Below are 23,423 nucleotides of genomic sequence, written 5' to 3'. Positions count from 1 at the left end.
AAAACTGCTTTTACCTCACAGCTTTGCCACTGGTTTGGAATACTTGGTCTCAGCTTCTGCTCACAAACTACCCTTCTCATATCTTCTATCGAAGGATCGGAAGGCACAACGTCGTAGTAAGGCAACTGGTATTCCTCAGTGATTCCTAGGAAAGATTTATTGTTTAGGTAACACAAAATCCAAAGTAGTGCTCCAGAATAAACTCTAATTGCTTTTACAGGTGATGAGGGAGAACAGAGGAACACCTGGGGCCACTGTGAACAACTGCTCCACAACAGCCTTCTGCCGCCACATACCGCCAAGACAACCGAGAGCACTTTCGTTTTATTTAAGCTAAAAGTGGTCTGGATGGCAAAATGAAATGGCCAGAAACCTCACCTCCAACGGAGCACCTTCGGGCTATCTCCCAGTATACTAGCCCCAGAGAGTACATGTCCGCACGCTTGAAGGACTCGAAGATGCTCATGTTCATCACATCATCCAGTATCTCAGGCGCCATGTACCTTGAGAGCACACAAAGGTCAGTCCACACCGATGGCTGTGCCACTGCGTGCTGAGGCCAGGCAGCAGCCAGTCTGACTGGGAAAAAGGGAAAAGGGACACTCCTTTTGACAGTGATTCTGAGTGAAAGCAAGAGACTCGGCCTGGGTGGTAAATGTAACGCTGAGAAAGTCTGAGGCAGCGCTTCACACTGCGCAGCGCAAGCACTCGTATTGAACTAAGCCATCTCAAACCTCATCGGCAGCCAGCAGAAACTGAGCACGTCCTCTGTTAAAGGCACTCGTCTCCAGCTCAACGTTGCTGCCGCTCATTCATCACCCTCAGCTACCACCAGCTAGGCTGAGGCAGGCAGGCAGATGGGAAGAGCTGCGCCGCAGGTGCCTACACCCACGCACGTCACTGTGAGTCCCCACGGCACCAGGAGCGATGGGGTGACGGACACCTGATGCCCACGCCGCAGAGCCACGCTCTGTCCAGGGCTAGCAACCACCTCCTGCACCCACCCTGCAGGGATGATGGGCTTTGGTCTGCTGCCAGCACTCAGCTGATGCCAAAAGCAGAGGGGGAAGTCACCAGTGGAGGAAAGGACCGAGAGCAGCCATTGGCAGCCCCCCACCCACCTCCTCGTCCCCACCTTGGGGTTCTGGGGAATGTCGATGGTGTTCAGCACCGAGTCATGCTTCACTGCCAGGCCCAGGTCCGCAATGGCGCAGCTTTCGTTCCTCTTCACTAGGATGTTTTTAGATTTCAGGTCTCGGTGTGCAATTGCCGGCTTGCCTGTTCACAAAAGTGCCATCAATTTTGACAACAACAGTACGGACTTCAATGTGACGAGCAAGGAAGCAAAATCAGTTTTATTCAGCTTTGTTACTATACCCTGTAAAAAAACATTGAAGCCTATTTTGTACCAACAAAAGCTCTGCTAAATGCCATCAAAGAAAAAAAACATCAAAACCTCGAGGGCGTTTTTGTTCCAATGTCTGTATTTCAGGGATAAAACACAAAAAGAGATAGTGTAAGTTCACCCGCCAAATTCGTTTAGAAAATCCTTCATTAGAGCTCACCTTTAGCATCCCTCATGGGCATCCACATAAAGACGTGGAAGGAGGCGCAGGCGGTGGGGAGATGATACTCCTCTGTTTATATTGCACCACACACGCTTACAAGCGTGTGTCTCTTGCAGTTTAAAATACTGTTTCTTGCAGTTTAAAATACTGTTTCTTGCAGTGTAACAGTCTGTAAAATGCTTTAATATACCATGTCACCCATAAACGTTTTTCCAAATAACTCCTCAAAATTCTCAAAGGGCAGGCAGGAGGGAAGCACTTGCCTTGCGTGCCGACGATCTCCATGTGCAGGTGCGCCAGGCCGCTGGCCACAGACAGCGCCAGCTTGACCATGCCCTCCACCGTCACCGTGCCTCTGTTCAGGTAGTCGAAGAGGGACCCTTGCTCGTGGTACTCGGAGACAAGCCAGAGCTGAGTCCATGTCCCATTATCTACCCGGAGGAAGCAAGATTATTCAGCTTTATTAAAAAAAATCAAAATAAATTAGCCAGGATAAGCCTTCCCCATTTTGCATCTGGCTCAGGCATGCCAATGAATAAGCTTGCCGGCCGCCCCACGGGGAAGGAGCAGAGGGCAGCTGCAGGGTCCCACTGGTGTTTCAGATGGGAGCAACGGCAGCAAAAGCAGTTCTGAGACAGACACGAGGGATTACACACGCAACTCACAGCATACCCTTGTTATCTGCTGCAATAAAGCCCAGGATGTTTTCATGTCTCAGCATCACTGTCTGATAAATCTCTGCCTCCCGAAACCAGGACCGTTCATCTCTGGAGGAGAAGATTTTCACAGCTACATCTTCCCCACACCATTTTCCACGCCAGACTTCACCAAATCGGCCTTTTCCTACAATTTCCTGCAGGACAATAGTCCTTGCGATTGTTCTTTGTACAAGCAGAGGTAAACCTAGTGTAAAGAGAAGAGATGGGTATTTGGCAAGTAGCTCAGGAGTGATCTTCAAATCCCAGTGTGGGGCATTTTCCAGTGAGCTATACTCATGGCTTCGCTTTCAAACAGTACCGAGGGAAAATCCTCTCCCAACCAAAATCTCCCCAAATCATACTTTCTAGTGTTACTTGCAGGATGACCGTGCATCGTGCCTGCCACGAGGTACAACGAACAGTCTCGGTGCTGAAGCCAGCTGGGTGCGATCCCTCCCTGCCACCGGCACCCTGCAGGCTGACCCGACCCGGCATCATGGTTTGGTGCATGCCGGAGCCAGCCTGGCACCTGGTAGTGTGCCGAAGGGTGCCACAGACACCCCCCTTGCAATGAGGATAAGCTCCACACATTCCTTCAAGGGCCATAACCCAGTCTGGGTCACCACAGGAACCACAAACCCTTCAGGTAAGGGGGTAGAAACAGAAAAGGTCTAAAAATCTGGTGTGCAGACTGTGGCCTGCCTGGCAAATAAGCCCAGCTTTGCTATTCTGTTAACAAAGCGAGAAAGACTGGCTGTGCCCGATGTCTAAAAGGCCACCACAGATGCAATAACCATGTCACCGGCAACGCCAGGGCTGGCCCTCAGCCCCTCTAGTCCCCGCGATGGGCATTGTCTGCTGCGTCCTCAGCAGCCCCGGTTCTGCCACGGCACGGCACGGCACGGCTGCCAGCCCTGCCCGCAACTGGCTCACTCCTCCCCTCCTGCTCTTCCAAGTCAACCACAACACGGGTATGTTATTTCCCAGCAAAGCCAGGAGACCCATATGAGACAGGTACCTTTCTTTCCCCAAACCTTACCTCCCTAATCCCAAATAAACATTAAAAAAGTTTGTAAAAAATCAGTTAGAAAAGCAAGCCTGAACTACTTAATTTGGTTTTGTTTTGCAATCAATTAGCTGATTGGTTCTGGCTGGAATTTCAAAAATTTAGAAAGAAAAATAAGAAAAATAAGTAAGAAAAAAGAAAAAGCAAAAGAAAGGAGAGAGGAGAAAGGAGAAAGAAAGAAGGAAGGAAAGAAAGGAGGAAACAACAAAATGAGAAAACGAGAAAAGAAAAAAGCGAAAAGAAGAAAGAGAAGAAAGAGAGAAGAGAGAAGAAAGAGAAGAAGAAAGAGAGAAGAAAAAGAGAAAAAAAAAGAAAAAAAGAATATTATCATCACAGATTCATTTTGTTTTGCTAGCCCTAAACACCTGCCTTGTTTGCTTTGATACTGTATTTTGTTTGGGGGTTAAAACAATTTATTTATTTTTTAAACCAAGGCAACCTTGCTTTTAATAGAATAAAATAATCAACAGGAAAAATTCTAGTTTGAAGGCCAGCTTGCTCAAATGCACTGAAATTTCCCCTCTGGTCTCCCCGACAGAGCCCTGGCACCCTGCAGCTGCCAGCCTCGCCGGTGGGACGCACTGCATGGCTGCAATGGGAGCGAACGCGCTGCTGGGTGCCACCAGGCTCCGCCTGCCTCCGCTGCGGCCCTGCGCAAGCTAAGCCCTGATATTAGCTCAAGGATGTCACATACAGTTAAAACTTCAGGGTAAATCAAGGCAAAGCCTACTCACATCTGTGAAAAAACACTGGGGAAGTACAAGAAATTAATCCTGAAAGGTATGTAGTTCATGGGAAACAGAGTAAATGAAATTAAGCAGCACTTATACATTTCTCACTTATAAATAAAAGTAAGCCTGATTTACAAATTTTTCAAGTTCTAGTTACAGAAAGCTGGGCTGTATACACCAGACAGGCCACCACCCCGGTGAGCTGGAATTTCTGAATTGCATCTATTTGATTTAACAACTTCCCAATAGCAATGGAGGCATCAGAGCAGATAGGGTATCAGAAATGGGAAAAATACTGAGAAGTGTTCTGCTCAGAACAAGAATTTGGAGTAACGTTATTTTGGCACCACTGTAAACATTCCAGGAGTGGCATACTGACTCACTCGGTTAAATTAGTGCCTTTTATTACCAGCTGTGCCACATCAGCCAGCAACCTTCTGTTTCACATCTGGAACTGACCTCTGAATTAGCTTTTTTAACTCTTCCAGTCAAACAAAAAAAATTGAACTTTTGTGATTTGATGGAAAAGGAGCAAACGAAGCCCTATTGCCGCCGTAAGGTGTGGCCAAACACATCGGCACAAAACCTCCCCTGACATAAAACTTGTCACCAGTGTCCCCTGGCACCCCATGCCCAGCAGGAGACGTTCTTCATCACACTACAAGCAAGACGGCACGCTCGCCTTCGGTTTAAGCATCAAGGAAGTCTGCTGCGAAAGCTGCCTGCAAAGCAACCGCACACTGAGGCGAGGGTGGCGGGCAGGGCAGCCCCCACCTACCAGAGCCAGAGCCAGAGGTCGTCATGTCGTAGATGAGATCCTTCAGTGTCTTCCTGGAGCTCACCAGGTTGCACTCAGAGAGGGGCTCCTCCACGTTGGGCTGCTTGGCCCTGCCGCGGGCGCAGCGCCGGCCCTGGCAGCTGCACGCCACCAGCACGGCTGCCAGGGACAGGACACACACCGGCACCGCCACCGTCACTGCCAGCACCACCGCTCCCGCGCCGGCTCTGCTGGGAGGCTCTGCTGCTTTGAAAGACACAAGGGAGAGCAGCGTGGAGGGAAAAAGACAGTAAGTGAAGGGCTGTGGAGTGACAACATGTTAAGATGTAATGATTTCCCACACTCATCCTGACCGGGACCAGCAGCAGCGAGACAGACCACATTGCTTAAGTTAGAGTCTTTCCCCCCACCACCACCTTTTTTGCAGGTAGCTTGGCCTCAGGTTGGCACTGTGACCGCCACCAAACACCACCATCTCAGATCATCCCACCAGTAGCTGCTCAAGGAAGCACCACGGAGACATCCAGTGGTGCAGAGCTGGAGGGAAGGAGCCACACAGACCATCGCCATGCCTGCCCCCAGGAAAGCTCCTCGGACATGCTGACCCCTCCCTGCAGGGAAGTGTCCAGTCATGTCTCCACTCATCTGATACTAAACCTACAGACTTCTCGCAGCACAATGTGTCCTGGCCACCAGCTTCTCAAGCACTGGAAGAGGCTGCCCGGGGAGGTGGTGGAATCTCCATCCCTGGAGATGTTTAAAAAATATGTAGATGCAGCACTGAGAGACATGGTTTAGTGGTGGGCTTGGCAGTGCTGGGTTAATGGTTGGATGTGATGATCTCAAGGGTCTTTTCCAACCCAAACAATTCTATGGTTCTATGATTCTCCACGTAGACCCACCCCACCTCTCAGTACAAGCCCGCAAACACATGAAGGACCTTTCCTTGCAATCCTATTTCCAAAAACACAGCTGGAACCCTACAGAGTATGCCGTTTTAATCTGTTTGCATTGGCAAAACACCATTCGTCTGCAGTCAGCTGATCCCCCATCTCCCCACAGCAGAAGATCACGAGACAGGACCAGCAAGCTCACTGCAGGATCGCGACCAAGATGTCACCCGCTGCAGAGGCTACGCAGCGTGCCCACCACCCCCACAGCCAGCAACCTGCGTTTTGCACGCAGTAGCATGGGTGGCAGCTCCACATGCGGGTAACCTGCCTTCAGCAAGAGACACCCTGCTGGATCCACTGCCACTGGGCACAGTGCCCTTCCCACACTTGAAAGTTTGTGTATAAATTCCTCAGCGCGCTGTCCCTGCTGAAAATCCTTGGAAAAAACTTTCCTAACAATGCATATGGGAATACAAAGTTCTAGTAAATGGGCATTAAAAGGATTTCAAAAACAGAACACTTTTGGAACTTGTGTCCATGAAGCTGTATTTCACAAGGGTCAAGAAATGGGACTGTCTTTCATAATTTTCCATTTTAAAACTACAGGGGTAAAAAAAAAACAAAACCCAAAACAACGTATCAAGAAGATATAGGAACATATTACTAAGGTGTTTATTTGCACACACACACAAATATCTTAATGCCAAAAAATTGTAAATAAGCTTAAAAAAAACCCTCAAAAGCAAAACCCAAAACAACCAAAAACCACCACCTCCCCTCCTAAAAATACAACAAAACAGAAACACAACCCCAAAACCCCCCTCACCAGAATCACGAGTACCAAACGGTGGATCTACAGGCTACAGAAAATTTAAGAATCATGAACGCCACACCACGCAAAGTCATCCCTTTTAGCTGTTCTAGCAAGCAAAAAGCCCCTCTCTCCCTTCAGGCAAACGTTAAGCAACGTGAATACTGTAATCTGAATTTTGAGAATAACTGAGACTCCACATCACCCAGTGAGCTGGGGTCTCAGCAGAAGCAGCCTGACAGCCCTCAGCACGAACTGTTGCTTTCCTCCAGGTAATAGCACAATAGAACCTCTTCTTCTTCAAAAGGCCTTATCAAGCCACGCACTTCAACATTCAGAAGCGCCAGGTACAAGCCTGCTGCGCAAAGTTAACTTGTTCCTTTTTCTTCTCTTCCTTACGTTCCAGCACCATGCACTTTAATTAAAGTGAGAAAGAAAACAAACCAAATGGTAACAACAGAAGGGCCCATGTCTGTTCGCAGTGCACAACTCAAATGGTTCTGAAAACGAACATTTGCACCTTGCCCAAGGGCTTTTCATTTAACAGACCTTCAACGGGACACTCCAGGGTCAGCCGGTGGATTTGTAAAAGGATTTGCAAGCAGGATTCCTCCCTGCAACTGCTGCTTGTTCACCGATGACACACTGCCATTTCCTAAGCTGCTGTCTTACATGGCACAGATTCCCCTGACGCAGGTACAAAGTGCGGTAAGTACGTATCACACATCCCCTCCCGCAGCCCCTCTGGCGCCGTGGCCAGGCTCCCACCGCACCGAGCGCAGGCTGCGAGCCCGCTGAAGGCTGCAGAGGAGGGCTGCCGCGCTGCAGGACAGCTGTTGGGGTAACGAGCTGTCCCCCAGCTGTTCAAAATACATCACTTCCAGCACATTGCCCAAATCCATCTCCCGCAGATCTAAGCATATTCGTTATCTATTGGCAGTGGCTGGTAAAGGCAAATGTGTGCAAGATACTTACTATAAAATGCCAGTTCTTCCCACCAGCTGCCGAACAACAACATAACGTGAAATGAGCAAAACATAAAACTTCATTCTTCTTAGGCCAGCGCAAACAACATCAAAAGGAAAATAATCAGGAAGGTTTGAACAGCAGCAACCGAGCCAGCGGGAGGAGAGACTCCAGAGGGTGTCTTTGCAGACAGGCGCGGGAGCTTGGCACCCTGACCGAAGCAGCGGCTCTCCTGCTGAGAGCAGCAGTGACAAGCAGTCCTGCTGGAAAATACTCACCCCCAGCAGCCACAGACCTTGAGCCCTGTGCTGAACACCGACAGGCAGTCAGAGAGCAAGCAGTGGTCCTGGCAGAACATCCTTCCCTGCATCTCCTGCTTGTGCCCGTGAGCCTTGCCACGCGCCCACATCACTTCACCAGCACGCAGTCTCTGCCGGGTGACAGCAGTCCCTTCTAGCCATGCACCCTCCCTGCTGGCTTGTATCCCCCTCCCAGTCCCACCAGCTCCTCTCCTCTTTTTTCAACAGCTCCTTCCATTCCAGAGCACCACTCTTTCCAGAAGCAAACTTATTGACAGTCTCCACTTTTTCTTTACTTTCAAGCCTGCTCCCTTGCAGTCTGGATGTTACAGGTGGCAAACCTGTGTAGGCAAAAGAAGAGTAATAGTTACTGCTGGCTTTCTTTTTATCTTAAAATTATAAATATACATAAACCCTTCCAGGATCGCCTGAAACTGCAAAGCGGCTCCAGCAGTACTTCAAAGAAGGGAAAAGTCAGGTTTGCTTGGGGCACAATAAATTGCTTTGCTCAGCTTTTCTTCGCTAAAGCTCCTGAACAAGCTGCCCATCCCACCGCTGCAGTAACGCCTCACCCTGTGCTCGGAGAGATAGCACAGGCCGTGATTTCAGACTGACAGCTGAGAGCGTGACCCAGTGATGACAGCGAGCATGAAGAATTGAGGTGTGGAGCATGGCAAGTGCAGGAATGTGCATTTCCACAAGTGCTCTTTCCCTTGCAGGACATGCTCCTGACTCACAATGAACTCAGAAGTAAGTACCCATTTTTGAAGGGTTTTTAATATTAAAGCCGCATTTACTACACTGGCTATGTCTGCACTACCTTGTCATACATTCTACAAACCCAGGTTCAGTTCCTAGTTTTGCCAACAAAATTGAGACAACAGTGTGGGTTAGGCTTTTGGGACGTGGTAATTTGTAACTTGCAGCACTCTATACACTGTAAATCACTGAAACAGGTTTTATAGCAGAATTTTAAGGGGCTCACAAAAAATGCGTAGATGATCTTTCAAAAAAGCAACAAAACCAATCTTATCAGGAAAAAAAGTCTGCAAAAATTGCAGTTAAATTAAGAGAAAAGCGATCTGATACAGTTTTACTGAAAACGTGTATGAGCACAGCTTGTATCGTCAGAACACTGCAGAGCAGGCTTTGTGAGAGAACTGCAATAGAATTTAATTTGTAGAGCAATTTCCCCCCCACAGGACATTCTGGGAGCCAGGCGAGCAGCGGGGCAGGCTGGAGAAAGCAGCCGGTCTAGCAGGGACACAGCAAGCATAACAGGCTCGTGAGCTCACCCCCCCCCACTGTTCTGGGGGATGGAGAGCGAGACTGAGAGCAAAGCAGAAGCAAAATTCAAAGACACTCTCACACCCACTCAGGACGGTGACACCCAGCATCAGGAATACAGACAGATGCCAGCTCTATGACTTATGCAGTGACAGCTGTTCAAAGTAAAACCAAGCTCAGTGATTCTTACAGGTCTCCTCTGAGATGCTGCTGAGTTGAGAGAGCTCAAGTGCAGAAGGCAAGTTAGCCGCGGGACTGGAAGTGGAGGCATGTGGGCCAGTTTGCACGGAGTCTCCACCGAGTTCCTGACAAATGATGAGGTCCTGACTGTCTAGAGAAGTTTCTTGGAAGGAGTCATCCAGAAAACTCCTCTGTCATCCTGTAGGCTCCTGGTTGTACCACAAAGTGCTATCGAGGCTGGTGGTAGCTACTCAGACCCTTTCTGGTTCTTCAGGGAGCACGTGCGGGAGGCTGCTGTCCGCTGTACGGCTGGTGGCAGGCCACCTTCTGTCCCCAGCCCTTGCAGCATGGCATCCTGCAGCCAGGACGGCAGCCGTGCCCATCCCTGACCCCCCAGGGACCCGCGGTGCTTCCTGCAGCACGAACCGCACGTGGCAGGAGTGACAAGCAGTGCAAGTGCAAAACACATGACACGCAAGGCACAAACAGCAATTAAAGGTGACATCACCAGATGAGTGTGGTAATGTTTACGGCAGTTGTGCAATGTTAAACCCTTTGGGAAATAAGAAAATCCCTCATGAGTACCTAAAACCGTCAAATCAACACCATTAATCCCAACATTTTGCAATCTGATTTCAAATGTTCTCTTCAATGACTTACTAATCAAGAATAGAAGCTGAAGACATGTTGCCATGTATGAAACAAAAATAGCACATCTGGCAATATTTAGCAATTTCACAATATGGCATAGTTACGGTCCAAGTTGTGTAAACAAAACAGTACTTTTAGGCAGAAAAAAAAAAAAAGGAAGGTGTGTTTTTTCCCCCTCCAAGGGAAAAAACATTCTCACGCATGACGTTTGCCTTGCTTTTGACATATAATGGGCACCATAAGACTTCTAAAAGCCCTGAACTATACATGTTTAAGTTCCTAAGCTACACAGCGGCAAAAAATTATGTCTTCTTTCCAACACAGTAAGAAAATCTATTGCATCTAATGGGGGCTCTAGTCAGACATACAGAATAGACAACTTCAAAAACGCACAATTTGGACTAGAGTCTAAAAGTTTCTCCAGCTTCCACCATGACTACAGACCCCATCACCCCTTTCAGGACATTAGGAAATCAGCTGGGAAAGGTCTGCTTAAGGATCCAGAAGTTCAAGCAAACGTGCCAGGCATACAGCTGTGAGATAAAGGGATGCATTATCTGAACTGCTGCTCCCCCCTCCCCTGCCTTCCCTTTGCACAGCTGTATTCCTACCAGCCACTCCAGAGAACACAAAATCTGGGACGGCCAAGATGGACCAAAGTATGTGAAATACTTGCAAAACAAGACATCCACTGAGCAGCTATGACAGGCTGGTGCTCTGCCTGGGGCGGGGGTTGTTGAGGTGAACCTCAGGATACCAGCCCAGCTGGGGGATTATCCCCCGAGCTGCAGCACTGAGCAGCACCGGCACGAAGGGGGAACAGAACAGGTTTGGTGCATCTCACGCAGCCATTCCAGTGTCCGAGCTGCTCTGTGCCACAGCAGCCCCAGCTGACAGCCCATGTCCCGGGGCACGGCCAGCTAACCTGCCAGCAGCCAGAGAGGGAGCATCCCTCCTTTAGAGGCTGATGGGTTCAGGCCAGCTGTTCCTGGGCCGCAGCACTTCTCACACTGGCCCACGCATGTCCCAGTGATCACATCTTCTCCACAGCCCCCTGACCAGGCTCAGCCCACCCCTAGCAGGCTGGAAGGCACTAGATCCCGGTGGAGCTTGGTCACAAGCAGCTCTTCCTCTCCACTTTTTTTTTTTTTCTTCTGTTTTTGAGTCCTGGCCTCCACCCAAGGCTGCCTGGGCCACAGCAGACACTCATTTTCTTCATTAAAAAAAACAGACAGAAAACATTCAGCTAAATCAAGTTACTGGTACTACTCTGCAACAAAGCAGTAACACAAACCGTTAACATTGGCCACTGAACCCTAGCAGTGGCTTTCAGAAACCATCAGTCAAGAGGCAACAAAGCAGCCACACAGAAGAGAGAAACAAATATATAAAAATATTTCCCCTCCTCTTCCTCCTTTGTTCCATTCCCCGTCCTCCCTGGTTTTATCCATTAATATCATTCTATCCATCAATAACATTTCAGGAAAGTTAGTGAGAAGTATTGTGGTTTTTCACTCATTGAACAGACCTTCCTTCTGACTCTTCTCCTGGATCGAGACCGTGTCAAGAAAACAAGAGACCTTTTCATCCTGTTCAGTAACAGACAAGGAATGCCAAAAATAAAGGTGAGGGAAAGCTGAAGCTTTGCCCTGCGCCCCCCCTGGCACAGCCCGCACCCCCCCCACCAGCCCTCCAGTGCCCGAGGCAGCTCTCAAGGTCCGAAAACAGCTGGAACGATAAATATACAATTTATATCCAAACACTGGGTTTTATTCAGAAAGTTATTGGTTGAAGGCTGATTCTTCTCATTTTCTGCATTAATATGCACCTTATAGTACTTTTTGCACAGTGGCGTCTGACTTCTTTAATGCTATCGTATCCCTCCATACCATTCTCCTAAAAGGGCTTTGATGTCTTTAGGCATTTTGAAACCAGGGAATGAAGAGTAATTACATGCTCATGCAAAACCTACAGACAATATTAAAAGAAAACTAACAAAATAAGAGAATCTTGTCCAACAGTCTCATTGGTATGATTCGTCTCTCTGGGCAACACGAATACACTCGGGGGATTTTTATCTTCGGAATTCTATTATATTTCGCTTTCTTTGATCCTAGCATGTGCCACTGTAGGTGATATGAGGGCCATTTGTGCCTTTGTACAGTTCGGGCTATAGGAATGAAGAAGAGAGCTGGGAAGTTACTTATTATACAGTTTGTTAATCCCACTATTAACTTAATCTTGTTGCATAAAGCCTCTTTCCTCCTCTGACTCATTTTCCATTATGCAAATACAGAACAGAAGTCATATGCTTTTTATCTTAAGTTCTAGAGATGCTGCTGTGCCAGGTCACCCAAGACAGAGCAGAGAGGAGACCATGCTTGCTGCGCGTTGCCTTTTGCTGGAATGACGGAGCTACTTTTGAAGGAAAAAACCTAAAACCAGAGAATTCTTTGCTGCGCTGCAGTTTCCCACCAACTCACAGACATGTGGCTGCACACACCGAACACATCCCCATGTTTCTTTCTCTGAGAGGCTGACATTTTCTTCAGCCAGCCTCTGACAGCAGCCTGGTCAGAAAGCCCAGAATCTTGTGACAAATTTCAAAGCCACCTGCACCCATCCAGCCTCAATTTTCAGCATCTGTAAAGGTGGAGACTTAATACACAGCATCACGGGGTGTGTCGAGATGGAGAGGTTAGAATGAGTAGCAGCGCAAACTTCTCCCCACACATCTACAAACATGCAGACAAGGACACCAGAACTCAAGAAAGCCCTGTTAACTGTGTCTGGTCACAGACAAAAAGCGCCTGAGCCTTCAGGCTCCGGTTCAACAGCTGCGGAGTCACCGCCTCCACCTAAGGAGGTAACTGAAGCCAACATCAACTTTGCTGCTTTGGAGGAGGCATGGGAAACAAGTTCCCCAGCCTGTGCTTACCCTTTGTGGGGCCAAACACCACCCTCTACCATAACCAAATGCAAGCATCGGCTTCTAAGAAGCACCGGCAGTCTTCTGCAGGGCTGTAGGTAAAGGTCTGTCATCGCGAACAGGCTTGTGAGGGGGGTAAATTCCGCTCATGCGTGGGGTGGGGGCAGAGATCACAAGTGCCATCTTCCATCTCTGAAACACAGCCTGAAAATCCTGTGAGATGCAAGTCTACAACTGGAAGAAGTCTTCTGGATCTTATTAGCAACACCTCAGAATAGCCCGTTACACGCTGAGGTGCACCGAGGCCATTTCTCACACAGCGAGAGCACAGAAAGGTCCATCGAGGATGCTGCATGCGGGTCGCCTTCTGCAGCCCTGTTGTGACACCCCACTGACAGCAAAAGGTCACCTCAAGTCACCTGCCGGGGCTGAAAGTATCCCAGATAAAATGGTAGAAACCTGGAAAATAATTCATCAAGGTAACACAGAAAAACCCCAATTAGTGCAAACTCATGCTGCACTTTGAAACTTAACACCTGTTAACGCAGAACACTACCATGAAATTCCTGCCAACAAGAACCACAGACTCATTTAGGTTGGAAAAGACCTTTAAGACCTTCGAGTCCAACTGTTGACCCAGCACTGCCAAGCCCACCACCAACCCATGTCCCTCAGCACCGCATCTACATAAAAAGCAGATGTCCAGGTTGACTCGGTCCTTAAATATGTGTATTTTCAGACATTGTAAAAATAACAACTCAAGACAAGAGCAACTCCTCTCGCACAAGGCACAGCAACACGAGCTCCGCCGCTGACCGAGGCATGCAATGATGCAATGCCATCTACAGTTTTACCACAGAAATTCATGCACAGGCAATCACAACACACAAATTGCTTTCTGCCCTCAGAAATCCTCATGCTGTAAGCCATTTGTTTATTTTCCAGCCATTCTTGATGCATTTACAACAAGCCCTTGGTAATTAACACACAGGGGAGCTGAAGCAGGTTGGCACGAAGAAGAGCCAAAGGAGATGCTTGTGTCCCCGGCTGGATGCGGCTGCAGTAACCAGGAGGGAAGAGCCTGCCAACATTCCTGCCTCACCTGTCAGGGATGTGCACCATGGTGGACCTTCTCAAGGCTTCTTCTCCATGAGATTCACTCCTGCCTAAAGACAAGCTTTTCATATCTGCACGCTCTCTGCTTTTTGACTAGACTCTGCACAATGGGGATGGATAGATAGGTGGATGGACAGATGGATGGAACTTCCATATCAAGATGCCTGTACCAAGTGTCAAACGGCATGCACTAGTACTCAGTTGAGAGGGGCTGGCGGGAGGTGGGCTGCCTTAAATAAGTACCTTGACAAAGTAGGTACATTTTAAAGACCAGAGCGCCTGCATGCTAAGGTCGGCATTAACTACCCAGCATCTTACTTAGTTACCCACCATGGCTGACAAGGGACAGGCAACCAACATGAGACAAGCCATACAATGGTACGCAGTGACTTGCAGGAGGAAGAGGTGACAATACACATGGACCCCAGGGCCAAGCAATCCCACCTGCAGCCTTGCACCAGCACAGTCCCAGCACAGCACGTCCCAGCGGTGTGAACCCCAGCTTAGCCCATACCCAGGGGTGGGAACAAAAGCCTTTACAGCATCAGTAGCAGACTAATTTCTAAACCTAGAAGTGCCTCCATGTTCTGTCAGGCCAGCTGAGAGGTCCCATGCTGGTTACTCGCTATGGTGCCTTCACTTTAAATTTCTTGCCCTCAGTCAGAGACAAACCCAAGATCCAGATTTGGATTGCCAAGTGCCATATACGAACAGAAGTGAAAGAAGAAAAAAATGCAAGCTGAGCAAGGGGCTGCCTAAAACCTCACTTTGGAAACAGCCATTTCCTAAGCCCAGGAATGCACACAGGCAGCCCAGGCAATGGCATTCAAACTGGTTTTCCCCATGGCAGAGCCCATCGCTGGCACGGCAGGTAGACCTCCAGCCCGAAACCTCTCAAGGCAAAGGGCACAGGTGCTGCAGAGGCGGCGTGGGACAGCCCCGGCTCGCGCAGCCCAGCTCCTCGCCTACACACTTGGCAATGCCCCTTCAAAAGTTCCCTTTTACTGGAGCCCAAATGAAGCTGTCCTACACTGCAAATTATGTGAAGAAGGGCTGTCAGGGAAGACCAACAAACAAATAAAATTAGCACTGCTAAATTTTTGACTAATGTGAATTCTCCCAAATGTTTAGAGCAAAGGGCTCAGGCTAAAAATTAAGTAATTTTCTCTGGTACTGAAATATGAAAACAGAGGGTTTGCAACTACCAGTTCAAGCACTGGGACGACTGACATGCCTCCACCACTCCTCCATAAACAGCAGTACTCTCCAAAGAGTCTAGCATCCCAACTTGAAAAAAAAAACAAAAATTATTTAAAAAAATCCAACCAACCAAAAACCCGTGGTATTTTATTTCTACATTTCTAGAGCATGACCACTATTAGTATCTCCCTTCTGTTGTCAACTGAAAGAAAAACACTTAAACAATCCTTACTCCTGCCCCACACGACAGGCAAGATTGCATACGGGGGTCAGCCCTCCCAGCTGCCAGGCTTCTGCCCAGGCTGGCTCCTCCGGAGCAGCGAGTGGCAAAAGACCTTCCTCCAGCAGCATCCAGCATCTGCCTGTCTGCCCCAGGAGATGACGGTCCCCACGGCTACCACAGCAAGCACCACACTGTCTGCCCTCCTGCATCTTACACGATATAACAAGTGCTTCCAGTAACAGCCTTTTAAATTCTGTGAAGTACTATACGACAGCAGCTTAAATGCAAGTTATAATTGTAAATCATGGATTAATGTGCATCTTTCTTACCTGTAACATCTCTCAGTGTAAGTCTATAAAAAGTTATAATCTGATAAAGTAGTGTATTTTACAGCTTTCTCAAAAAAAAGCCTGGATTAAACACAAATCTTGGAAAGAGAAGTCAAATAAGTAAATCTGAAAATAGTATAAATATTTATTTTTTTTAAAAAAAGCACACTGAATCAACTTCATTACACAATTTTGAGTCTAGCACGACTCAAGAACTGCACCAGCTGTGTAATACACAGAGCTCCTGGAACTGCAAATCTTTTTCCACCCTCTAATTGGGACCAGGAATCTTACACTTTCTCATCCCTGCTGGGTAAGAATCAATGATACCGACCTGACACCAAAAGCTGCCTTACAAGCTGCTAAAATGAACTGCAGGACCCTGATGATCAAGAGAGAGTAACAAGATTGCTGCAACAGCATCAGCCAAAGACATCGCCCAGCAATGACTTTGTGTCCTCTCACCCCCAGCGGATGATGACACAGGTCATACAGCACGTAGGAACAGAGAGGACCCACCTGTGCTCCTGCCCACCGTGGAGCCACTGCAGACCCCTTGCTTCCAACACACAGGTGTGCCGACAGAAGCTGCAGTAAGCACTTGTCACTCCAGACCACAAAGACATGGCACTCAGTGACACAGACTGACCGAGGACAATGAGGAGAGCAGCTCCTCACATGCTGGGGGACTGCCCCATCATGGGTCAGACCTCACCACCAACCCAGACGCTTGTCTGCCCGAAGACACGGGGGTGCATTTCCCATACACAATTCACAGTCAACACCTACAACTGCCTGCCCGCCTTCCCAAACCTCTCTGAATTCTCACCTGAGCCAACCAAAGCAGGTCCTTCAAAACTGTGTGCAGAGATGTTTGAGACAGTAAAACTCCAGCCACTGCAAGGCTTTTCTCTTCTTTAGGTGATTATTTCCTTGTGATGCAGTAGGTAACAGCTCTCAGCACCCCACAACTGCCCGTTCACAGCTGCTACACATTGCTGACCCATGCCCCACAGCAAGCCCCCAGTACATCAGATATCATCTAAAGTAATGCCAATTCAAACCACAAGCTCCCTTAAGATATTCAAACCCATAAAATTTGTGAGGTTACAAGTCGGTTTCCTTCAAACATTTCCTTTCATCTTCATGGTTAATGCCTTGTGGGGTATCAAAGACAGCATTTGGAACATCTTTAGGAGACGCCAGAAATTCACTCTTCCCCAAACAGAGCTGCAGTTTAGATTTTCCTGTCTGAAGCAAGCTGAGGAAAAAGACAGCTACTGTTTTACAGGCCGTCTTTAAAATCCCCATTAGCTGGCTCTCACAGACGGCTGCGTCCTCTGCACGGTATTTCTGCACCCTCAAGCTGTCACACAAGCGTTTGAACAGGGTTTTGCACTTGGGCGGCACTTACCAACAGGCAGGCGGAGGGTGATGTTGTTGCAGAAGTCGGTGTAGCAGCACTCGGTCTTCGTGATGTTCTTGGAACTGTGGCAGAAGACCTGTGCGTTCAGCTCCGGGAGGGAGACGCAGGACTTGATGACCTCTTCCCGCCCGTTGGTCAGCATCACCGAAGCCCAGCAGGCACCCTCCGTCTGGCAGGTGAAGTTGGTGTGCTCGCACAGCTGGCACACGCACTTGAGACCTGAAAAAGAGGTTTCCAGCTTTTATAAGAAGACCCTGGGAAGACAGACCCCCTCCCATGGCAACTGTGCCTGCTGGCCAAGGCTAGCCCATTCAGCCCCGGCACCCTGCGGAGCTCCGGCGCAGGTCCCATGCTGGTGAGTGGGCTCCTGGGCTGCAGGAGGAAGCTGGTCCTGGGAGGCCCCTGACAGCACAGATCCCCAACACCCACAGATGAACCGCGCGGTCCTTGGTCAGAGGGAGGTGACAGCATCTACCTTGCGCGGTAGAGAAGACCGGCCACCCCAAAGAGAAGCACCTGTGGAAGCCGCCCTTTGCCTGGCCGGGGGGACGGAGGTTCACGTCTCCAGGTGCACGTCCTCAGCTCCCACAGCCACCAGGCACCACCTCAGACAGTGCCCACCACACACACGGGCATGTGCTCCCTCCCGAGGTATGTACTTACACACAGCTATGTTTACTAGGTACCGAAGCTTAAGTAATATCAGCAGCTGCTGTTCATGGAGCTGTGCTGGCATACCAAAACACGGCCCCCCCTCACCGGTGCCAACCGCCCACCCCACGCTGGCAATGGCATGTCTTGCCAGAGCCGATGGGGTGAGGGCAACCAGCCTGTGCATCACCATGATGCAAAGTCCTGACACACACCACCCAACAGCCCACAGGCAGCCCATGGACAGCAGTAACTGGATTTTTCCTCCCCATGTCTTCCTTTTTCCAGCACACAAACAGCTGCCCAATTTCTTCTGGTGCAAAAGTTTGATGTTTTTTAAGTACCGCAGGTTTTTAACCATACCTTCACATTTTACCACATCAAATAGAAACACATTTTAATAACGAGTGCATTCTCAGGCTTTACCGATGCTTGGAAGATGAGGGGGAAACCAAAGCTACATCACCTCAGTGAAACACCAGATGTTGACCATAAATTATTTTGGCTTCCTTGTTTTTCTTCACCTGTTTCACAAGGAATAGTTTTCGCTCGCTTCATGCCAAGTTTAAGAGCCCACATTAGCAGTAACACAATAACCAAGACATCTTAACCTCAGGCTGAGCACCATTTCTACAGGAAACTCTTCCTTAAGTGCACTTTATATGATGATTTTGTTTCTGTTAAAAACTATAAATAAAAAAGTCACCCCATTTTAGAGTACGGAGACTTGATCTCTTCAACTATTGACTTAAACCATCCTTATCCTACCACAGGGTCCCCAAAATGCTTTCTGTGCACCTTCCTGGGTCACTTACACCTCTGCAAGATTGAACCCTGCTCTACCTACAGGTGCCAGGGTATTTTTATTTTAAAAATAAAAAAAAAAGTAATTTTATCTACAAATCCATGCTGTCCCTTTGGGAATTGGGCAGGGGGAGGCTGTTTCTTTTACTTAAATTTAATAGACATCCAAAAAGTAAAACCACGAGGGGATGAGGATGGCCACCAGGAAGAGGAAAGCTTCCCCGCGCTCACTAGCCAGCCCTGAGAAGCCAGTGTACCCCAGCAGCGGCTGCCTCTCCCTCCCCAACACCTTTATCAAACCGGCACCTAAACCAGCCTCTGCCGTCATTGCCAGCTGGCGAGCAGCAAGAGGCCGGTTCGCACGAGAACATCGCGGCGCTCAGCGCGCTGCATCGCACCTCAGCCGAGTGACGGCTGTGGCAGCACTCGCCCCGTGGCAGTGGCCGCAGGGACCCATCTCCCACCATCTCCAGAGGAGCGGAGGAGCCCTGACAAACGTCAGCACAAATCTGATTTTCTGTTTCTGTGGCACTATTTGTTTTTCTTTACAACAATCTTCATCCTGTGCTACCCTTCTGAAATAACAGCTTGTAGTGTTTATCTTCAGCTCAGGCCCGCAACAAACTTCGCTGGCACCATATGTTCGTGTTTATCCTGGATGCAGGGTACGCTAGGAACCATATCGCTGTCTGCCTGCTCTGGCTTTCTCTCGGTATGGCGAGCAAGCACCATCAATCACACAGCCACAGCACAGGTGATTCTCTTCCTTAAAGACATTACCGTAGTCCTAGGAGAGATGCCAGGAGCAAGGCTCATCCCATCCCAGTAAATAAGACATTGAGCAGCAGAAAAACAGACGCGTCACCACCAACACTGCAAAATAAAAGCATTACTTGAGGGAACGAATATGAGGCTGTTGTAGAGTCTTCAGCGTTTTCCAACATGTCATCATGCTGTTTTCTTCCCCCTTCTCACAGCCTAAAAATAAAAAATGGTCTTTACGCTATCATCCACAGCAGATAACTGATGGTTTTTTATCCATAATCTGGTATTTCACAGATTGTTCGAGAGAGGAGCTGATCAAAACTGCCGCAGCAAGTCCCGCGCAGCTCCAAGGATATTGCCCTGGGCACCGCAAACACAGGGTGAGGAAAGCCTGACCAAGGCACACTGTAACCTCACCATGACCAAGCGAAGGCAGCCACTTAATTCCAGAATAAACGGGGCCTGGCACCACCTCGAGTCTGTTTGGAACCAGAGCTGGCTGGAAGTCACGCTGGTGGGCAAGCCTGGCAGCCAGCTTGCTTGCCCCGGAAAGCAAGGGCTGCCACTGCTTGAAGACCCATATTTCCTACTGTTGTAAGCAGAGTGTTTTACCCCAACGGATGTCCTTTATTCTTTCTACATCACTGACAACAAGACTCTAACCCCATTTCTCCTTTTAGTTCCAAGTGTTTTGCTTGAAACCAACTTGTCCCATCTACTGCCCACAACTGGAAGTTCACAGACCCATGGACATCAGCCCTGTTCCCGACAGAGCTGTTTCTGTGAGAAGCCATTATGCAAAGAACAGCAAAGAGAAGTGAAGTTTTGGTCACAATTCTCAATACAACCCAGCTGTGTTATCATTGCTTCTGAAAGTGAATGCGTTCAGCCACCTGATGACAAGCTGGGAGGAGCAGGGATGGGAGCAAAGTTGAACTCAATACCCCCAGAGAATTTTCATGCCCACTGGAGACTAGAAAGTCCTGGAGGCCAAGACAGCTCGACAAGCATTCCCACTTCTCTTTCAGAAAAAACTGAGCTCACAGAACTCAACGCCAGACAGGCACACAAGCTCCTGATGGGAACACTACGTTCAGTTTGGAAGAGGGGGAAGGGCACAGGGAGAAAAACTTGTCCACACCCAAAGCCATTACATCCTAAAAAGGAAATTTAATGTGTGTTTTTCCTACCACGCTCAAACTGGTCCTTTTAAAATCATTCCTTTTTAAAAAGCTGAGAACCACTGAGTATCCCCAGCAGGTACAAAGCCTTCAGCCTGTGCTGCTCAACCCAGCTCCTTCCTGCTGTCCTACTCCAGTCCTGACTCTCACCCTGTCCCAGCTCCCATCCCCTCATGGTTAGGCAGCTCCAGACTCCCACCACCGCCTCCTCCCAGGAGCTCTGCCCAGGAGTGCCCACAGCCCCCCTCTGTTCCACCCACGCACCCTCCTCCCAAGGGGCTCCCACTCACCATTTACACCCCACCAGCTCCCAAACCCAAACCAACTCACCCTTCCAGTCCACACGTCTCCTCCTTCACCCGCTCCCTGCGTCACTCCCCTGCTCGCAGTCCTGCTTTCTTTCCTATGGGGGTGCCGGCTGCAGCATTAGCCCCCACAGCCTCTCTATCCCAGCTCTACCAGACTCGTCCCCCATCCCTTGGCCCAGGCTTCAGCCTCGTATTTCAGATTTCCCTAGTGTTGTGGCTTCTGCCATTGCTCACCCAGGGGTAAATGCTGCCCTGACACAGGAGAAAAAAGCACCACCACCACCAAAAACAAACAACAGCCCCCCCCCCCCCCCCCAAAACCCCAGACAACAACGTGGCTAAATCTCAATCTAAGACAAGATTGAGTTTTGAGCTGTGGACAGGACAAGACTCTCACTTCCCAGAAGATGTACATAGACCCCTTTTAAATATAATTCCACAAAAACAGAATCCCAAGGTTCCCCAGAAATCTACTTGTGTTACTAATTTCTCCCACAGAAAAAGGGACAGAACACTCAAAACAGATTCAAGAACTCGACCTCACTTCCAAGCATTCCAATGCTTCCTCATACATCAAGAATGCTTTGTTAACAGAGCAGAAAGAGGATCTTAAAATGTTACCACAAAGTATGATTTTCTTGCAACCATGCTATTTCAGATGCCTCACCTCAGTGGAACCAGAAGAGGAGCCTGGACCCTTGTGAATGTGCCCTTGGAAGATGCACACCTTTCCTGCTCCCAGTCCTGCTGAAGAGGGGCAGATGACAAACCCCATCAGCTCCCAGACGGTGTCACATCCCTGTACTGCCCTCACAGACACTGTACAGCCTCTTGAACTCTGCTGAGCCTGGATCACCGTTCCCACTGACATCCTCAGGGACACAGCACTTGACAGAATTTGCAACTTAGCCATGCTGATCCCACCAGGCATGTCTCAGTGCTGCTCCAGTTCATTCGTGACAACTTCCTCTATTGCCCTTTGCTTTTTATGGAAAAAGCTGCCCACATCAGTTCTATGATCTCACAGGCTACAATTGCTGGCAATGCATTTCAAGCTTTCGCATTACACATCTACACAGGTTCTGCTCTAATTTGCCTCCACTGCTGTCCCAGAGAAGCTGGCAAGACCCGTCTCCTTAATTTACGGACCAGAGGGATAAGAGCACAACGACGAAAGACTTTGCATCTCTCTCCCTCTGCTCAAGCCAACACCACGTTTGAACCACACTTTCCCTCCCAAGTAGCCATTCTGCAGCACAAAGGAAGAGGAAGAATTTGCAAATATTGACTGAAATTCTGCAAGTCCCTCCATGCCACAAGAAAAGCTTATCCCCTCCCCGGGGAGGGCACATCACCCTTCTCCAGCTCTGTTCCCAGGGAGGCTCCTGCCAACCATCACCATCCTGCCATCAATCACCAGCGATGTGCTGTTGCGGCAGGGGGAACACTGGGACTTCCACTGCCATGGAGAAAGGTGATTGTGAAGGAGTTAAAGGGAAAAGGATCCAAGAGGCAGGAGGAAAATGTGCTCCCTACGTTTCAAAATAAGGCACTCTTCAATCCCATAATGAACATGACTCCTTCATTTACTCAAGCACAACACCATTTCCCTTAAACGCTGCGTTCTCTCATTGCGAAATTGGGAGAAAGTGAACAAGTGAAACATGCCATGGCCTCAGAGAGCTGTGTCAGGCGCCCAAACTTGGTTACCAACGGTTACAGTTCTCTGAGCGTGTGACTCTCCAGCAGTCATTGAGCCAGTCCCGAACCTCCCCAGAGCACCGCACGCCATAGGGACCACGAGCACATCCCTCCTGCTGTGACCGGCTGCACAGCCCCAGGCAGGGACAGGGACGGGCGCAGCAGGAGGACACACGGTGGGTTTCCTTTGGCGGGGACAGCGGTTGCAAGGACACGTTGTGTGGCAGAGGTGGCCGGTTCCCCTTGTCTTCCAAAGAGGAGCATGGCACTTGTCAAGACCCAAGTGAAGAACAGGAGAAGCTAACAGACAACCACAGCGACAGGGAAGCTGATTCACAAATTGTGAGATACACAAGGAAAGTGGCTTTTAGGTAGAGACCACAAGGAACAGGTGTTCTCCAGTTTTAGCATTTTAAGACATTAGTAGTTTTCAAGGATTTTTTTTTTTCCCTGCTGTTATTGCCATAGGAGCCGAGACTACAGTTTCTTGGATGAGACCTGCTATGAATCAAGGACAGGATGACTTGATCTTCAGAGCAGAAAATAACCTGCGTGACTTACACAAAAAGCAAAGGGGTTTTTTTCCTTTTAATTTTCAATGCAGCTGTAAGAAAACGCACAGCACAGGCAAACGCACTGTGCAATTAACTGACATAGCAGGAAGAACTAAACCAGCATGCGATTCACAACAATCAACACAAAGATGTACAACAGATATATTTTTTTTGTATGCTTCCATCCATTTTTTTTCCCCAAGTGTCAGCTTCAAACACATGAATCACTAGATAACCAAGCAATGCAAGAACGACACCACATATGAACAACAGATGGAAGAATATGAGTTTAGACACCAGCTTAATAA

At 48.8% G+C, this 23,423-nt stretch overlaps 1 protein-coding gene across 3 annotated transcripts in view; it reads right to left on the bottom strand.

The window, feature by feature from the left end:
• The window catches only part of ACVR1C (activin A receptor type 1C), a 41,320-nt gene that overhangs the window by 10,720 nt on the left and 7,177 nt on the right, over positions 1-23,423 (bottom strand). The window contains exons 2-8 of one of the 3 annotated variants that reach the window (XM_037398589.1): positions 17,140-17,370; positions 4,842-5,087; positions 2,241-2,471; positions 1,832-1,999; positions 1,122-1,278; positions 379-575; positions 15-145 (exon numbers count right to left, since the gene is read on the bottom strand). In XM_037398589.1, coding sequence (XP_037254486.1) covers positions 15-145; positions 379-575; positions 1,122-1,278; positions 1,832-1,999; positions 2,241-2,471; positions 4,842-5,087; positions 17,140-17,370 — 1,361 coding nt within the window. The remainder of the gene's footprint in view (positions 1-14; positions 146-378; positions 576-1,121; positions 1,279-1,831; positions 2,000-2,240; positions 2,472-4,841; positions 5,088-17,139; positions 17,371-23,423) is intronic. The other 2 variants (XM_037398591.1, XM_037398590.1) reach the window with 2 other exon arrangements.

Source organism: Falco rusticolus, chromosome 8 (assembly GCF_015220075.1).
Source record: "Falco rusticolus isolate bFalRus1 chromosome 8, bFalRus1.pri, whole genome shotgun sequence".
Lineage (NCBI taxonomy): Eukaryota > Metazoa > Chordata > Aves > Falconiformes > Falconidae > Falco > Falco rusticolus.
Note: the sequence above shows the minus strand (reverse complement) of the source record. Positions and strands in the feature narration are given on the sequence as shown.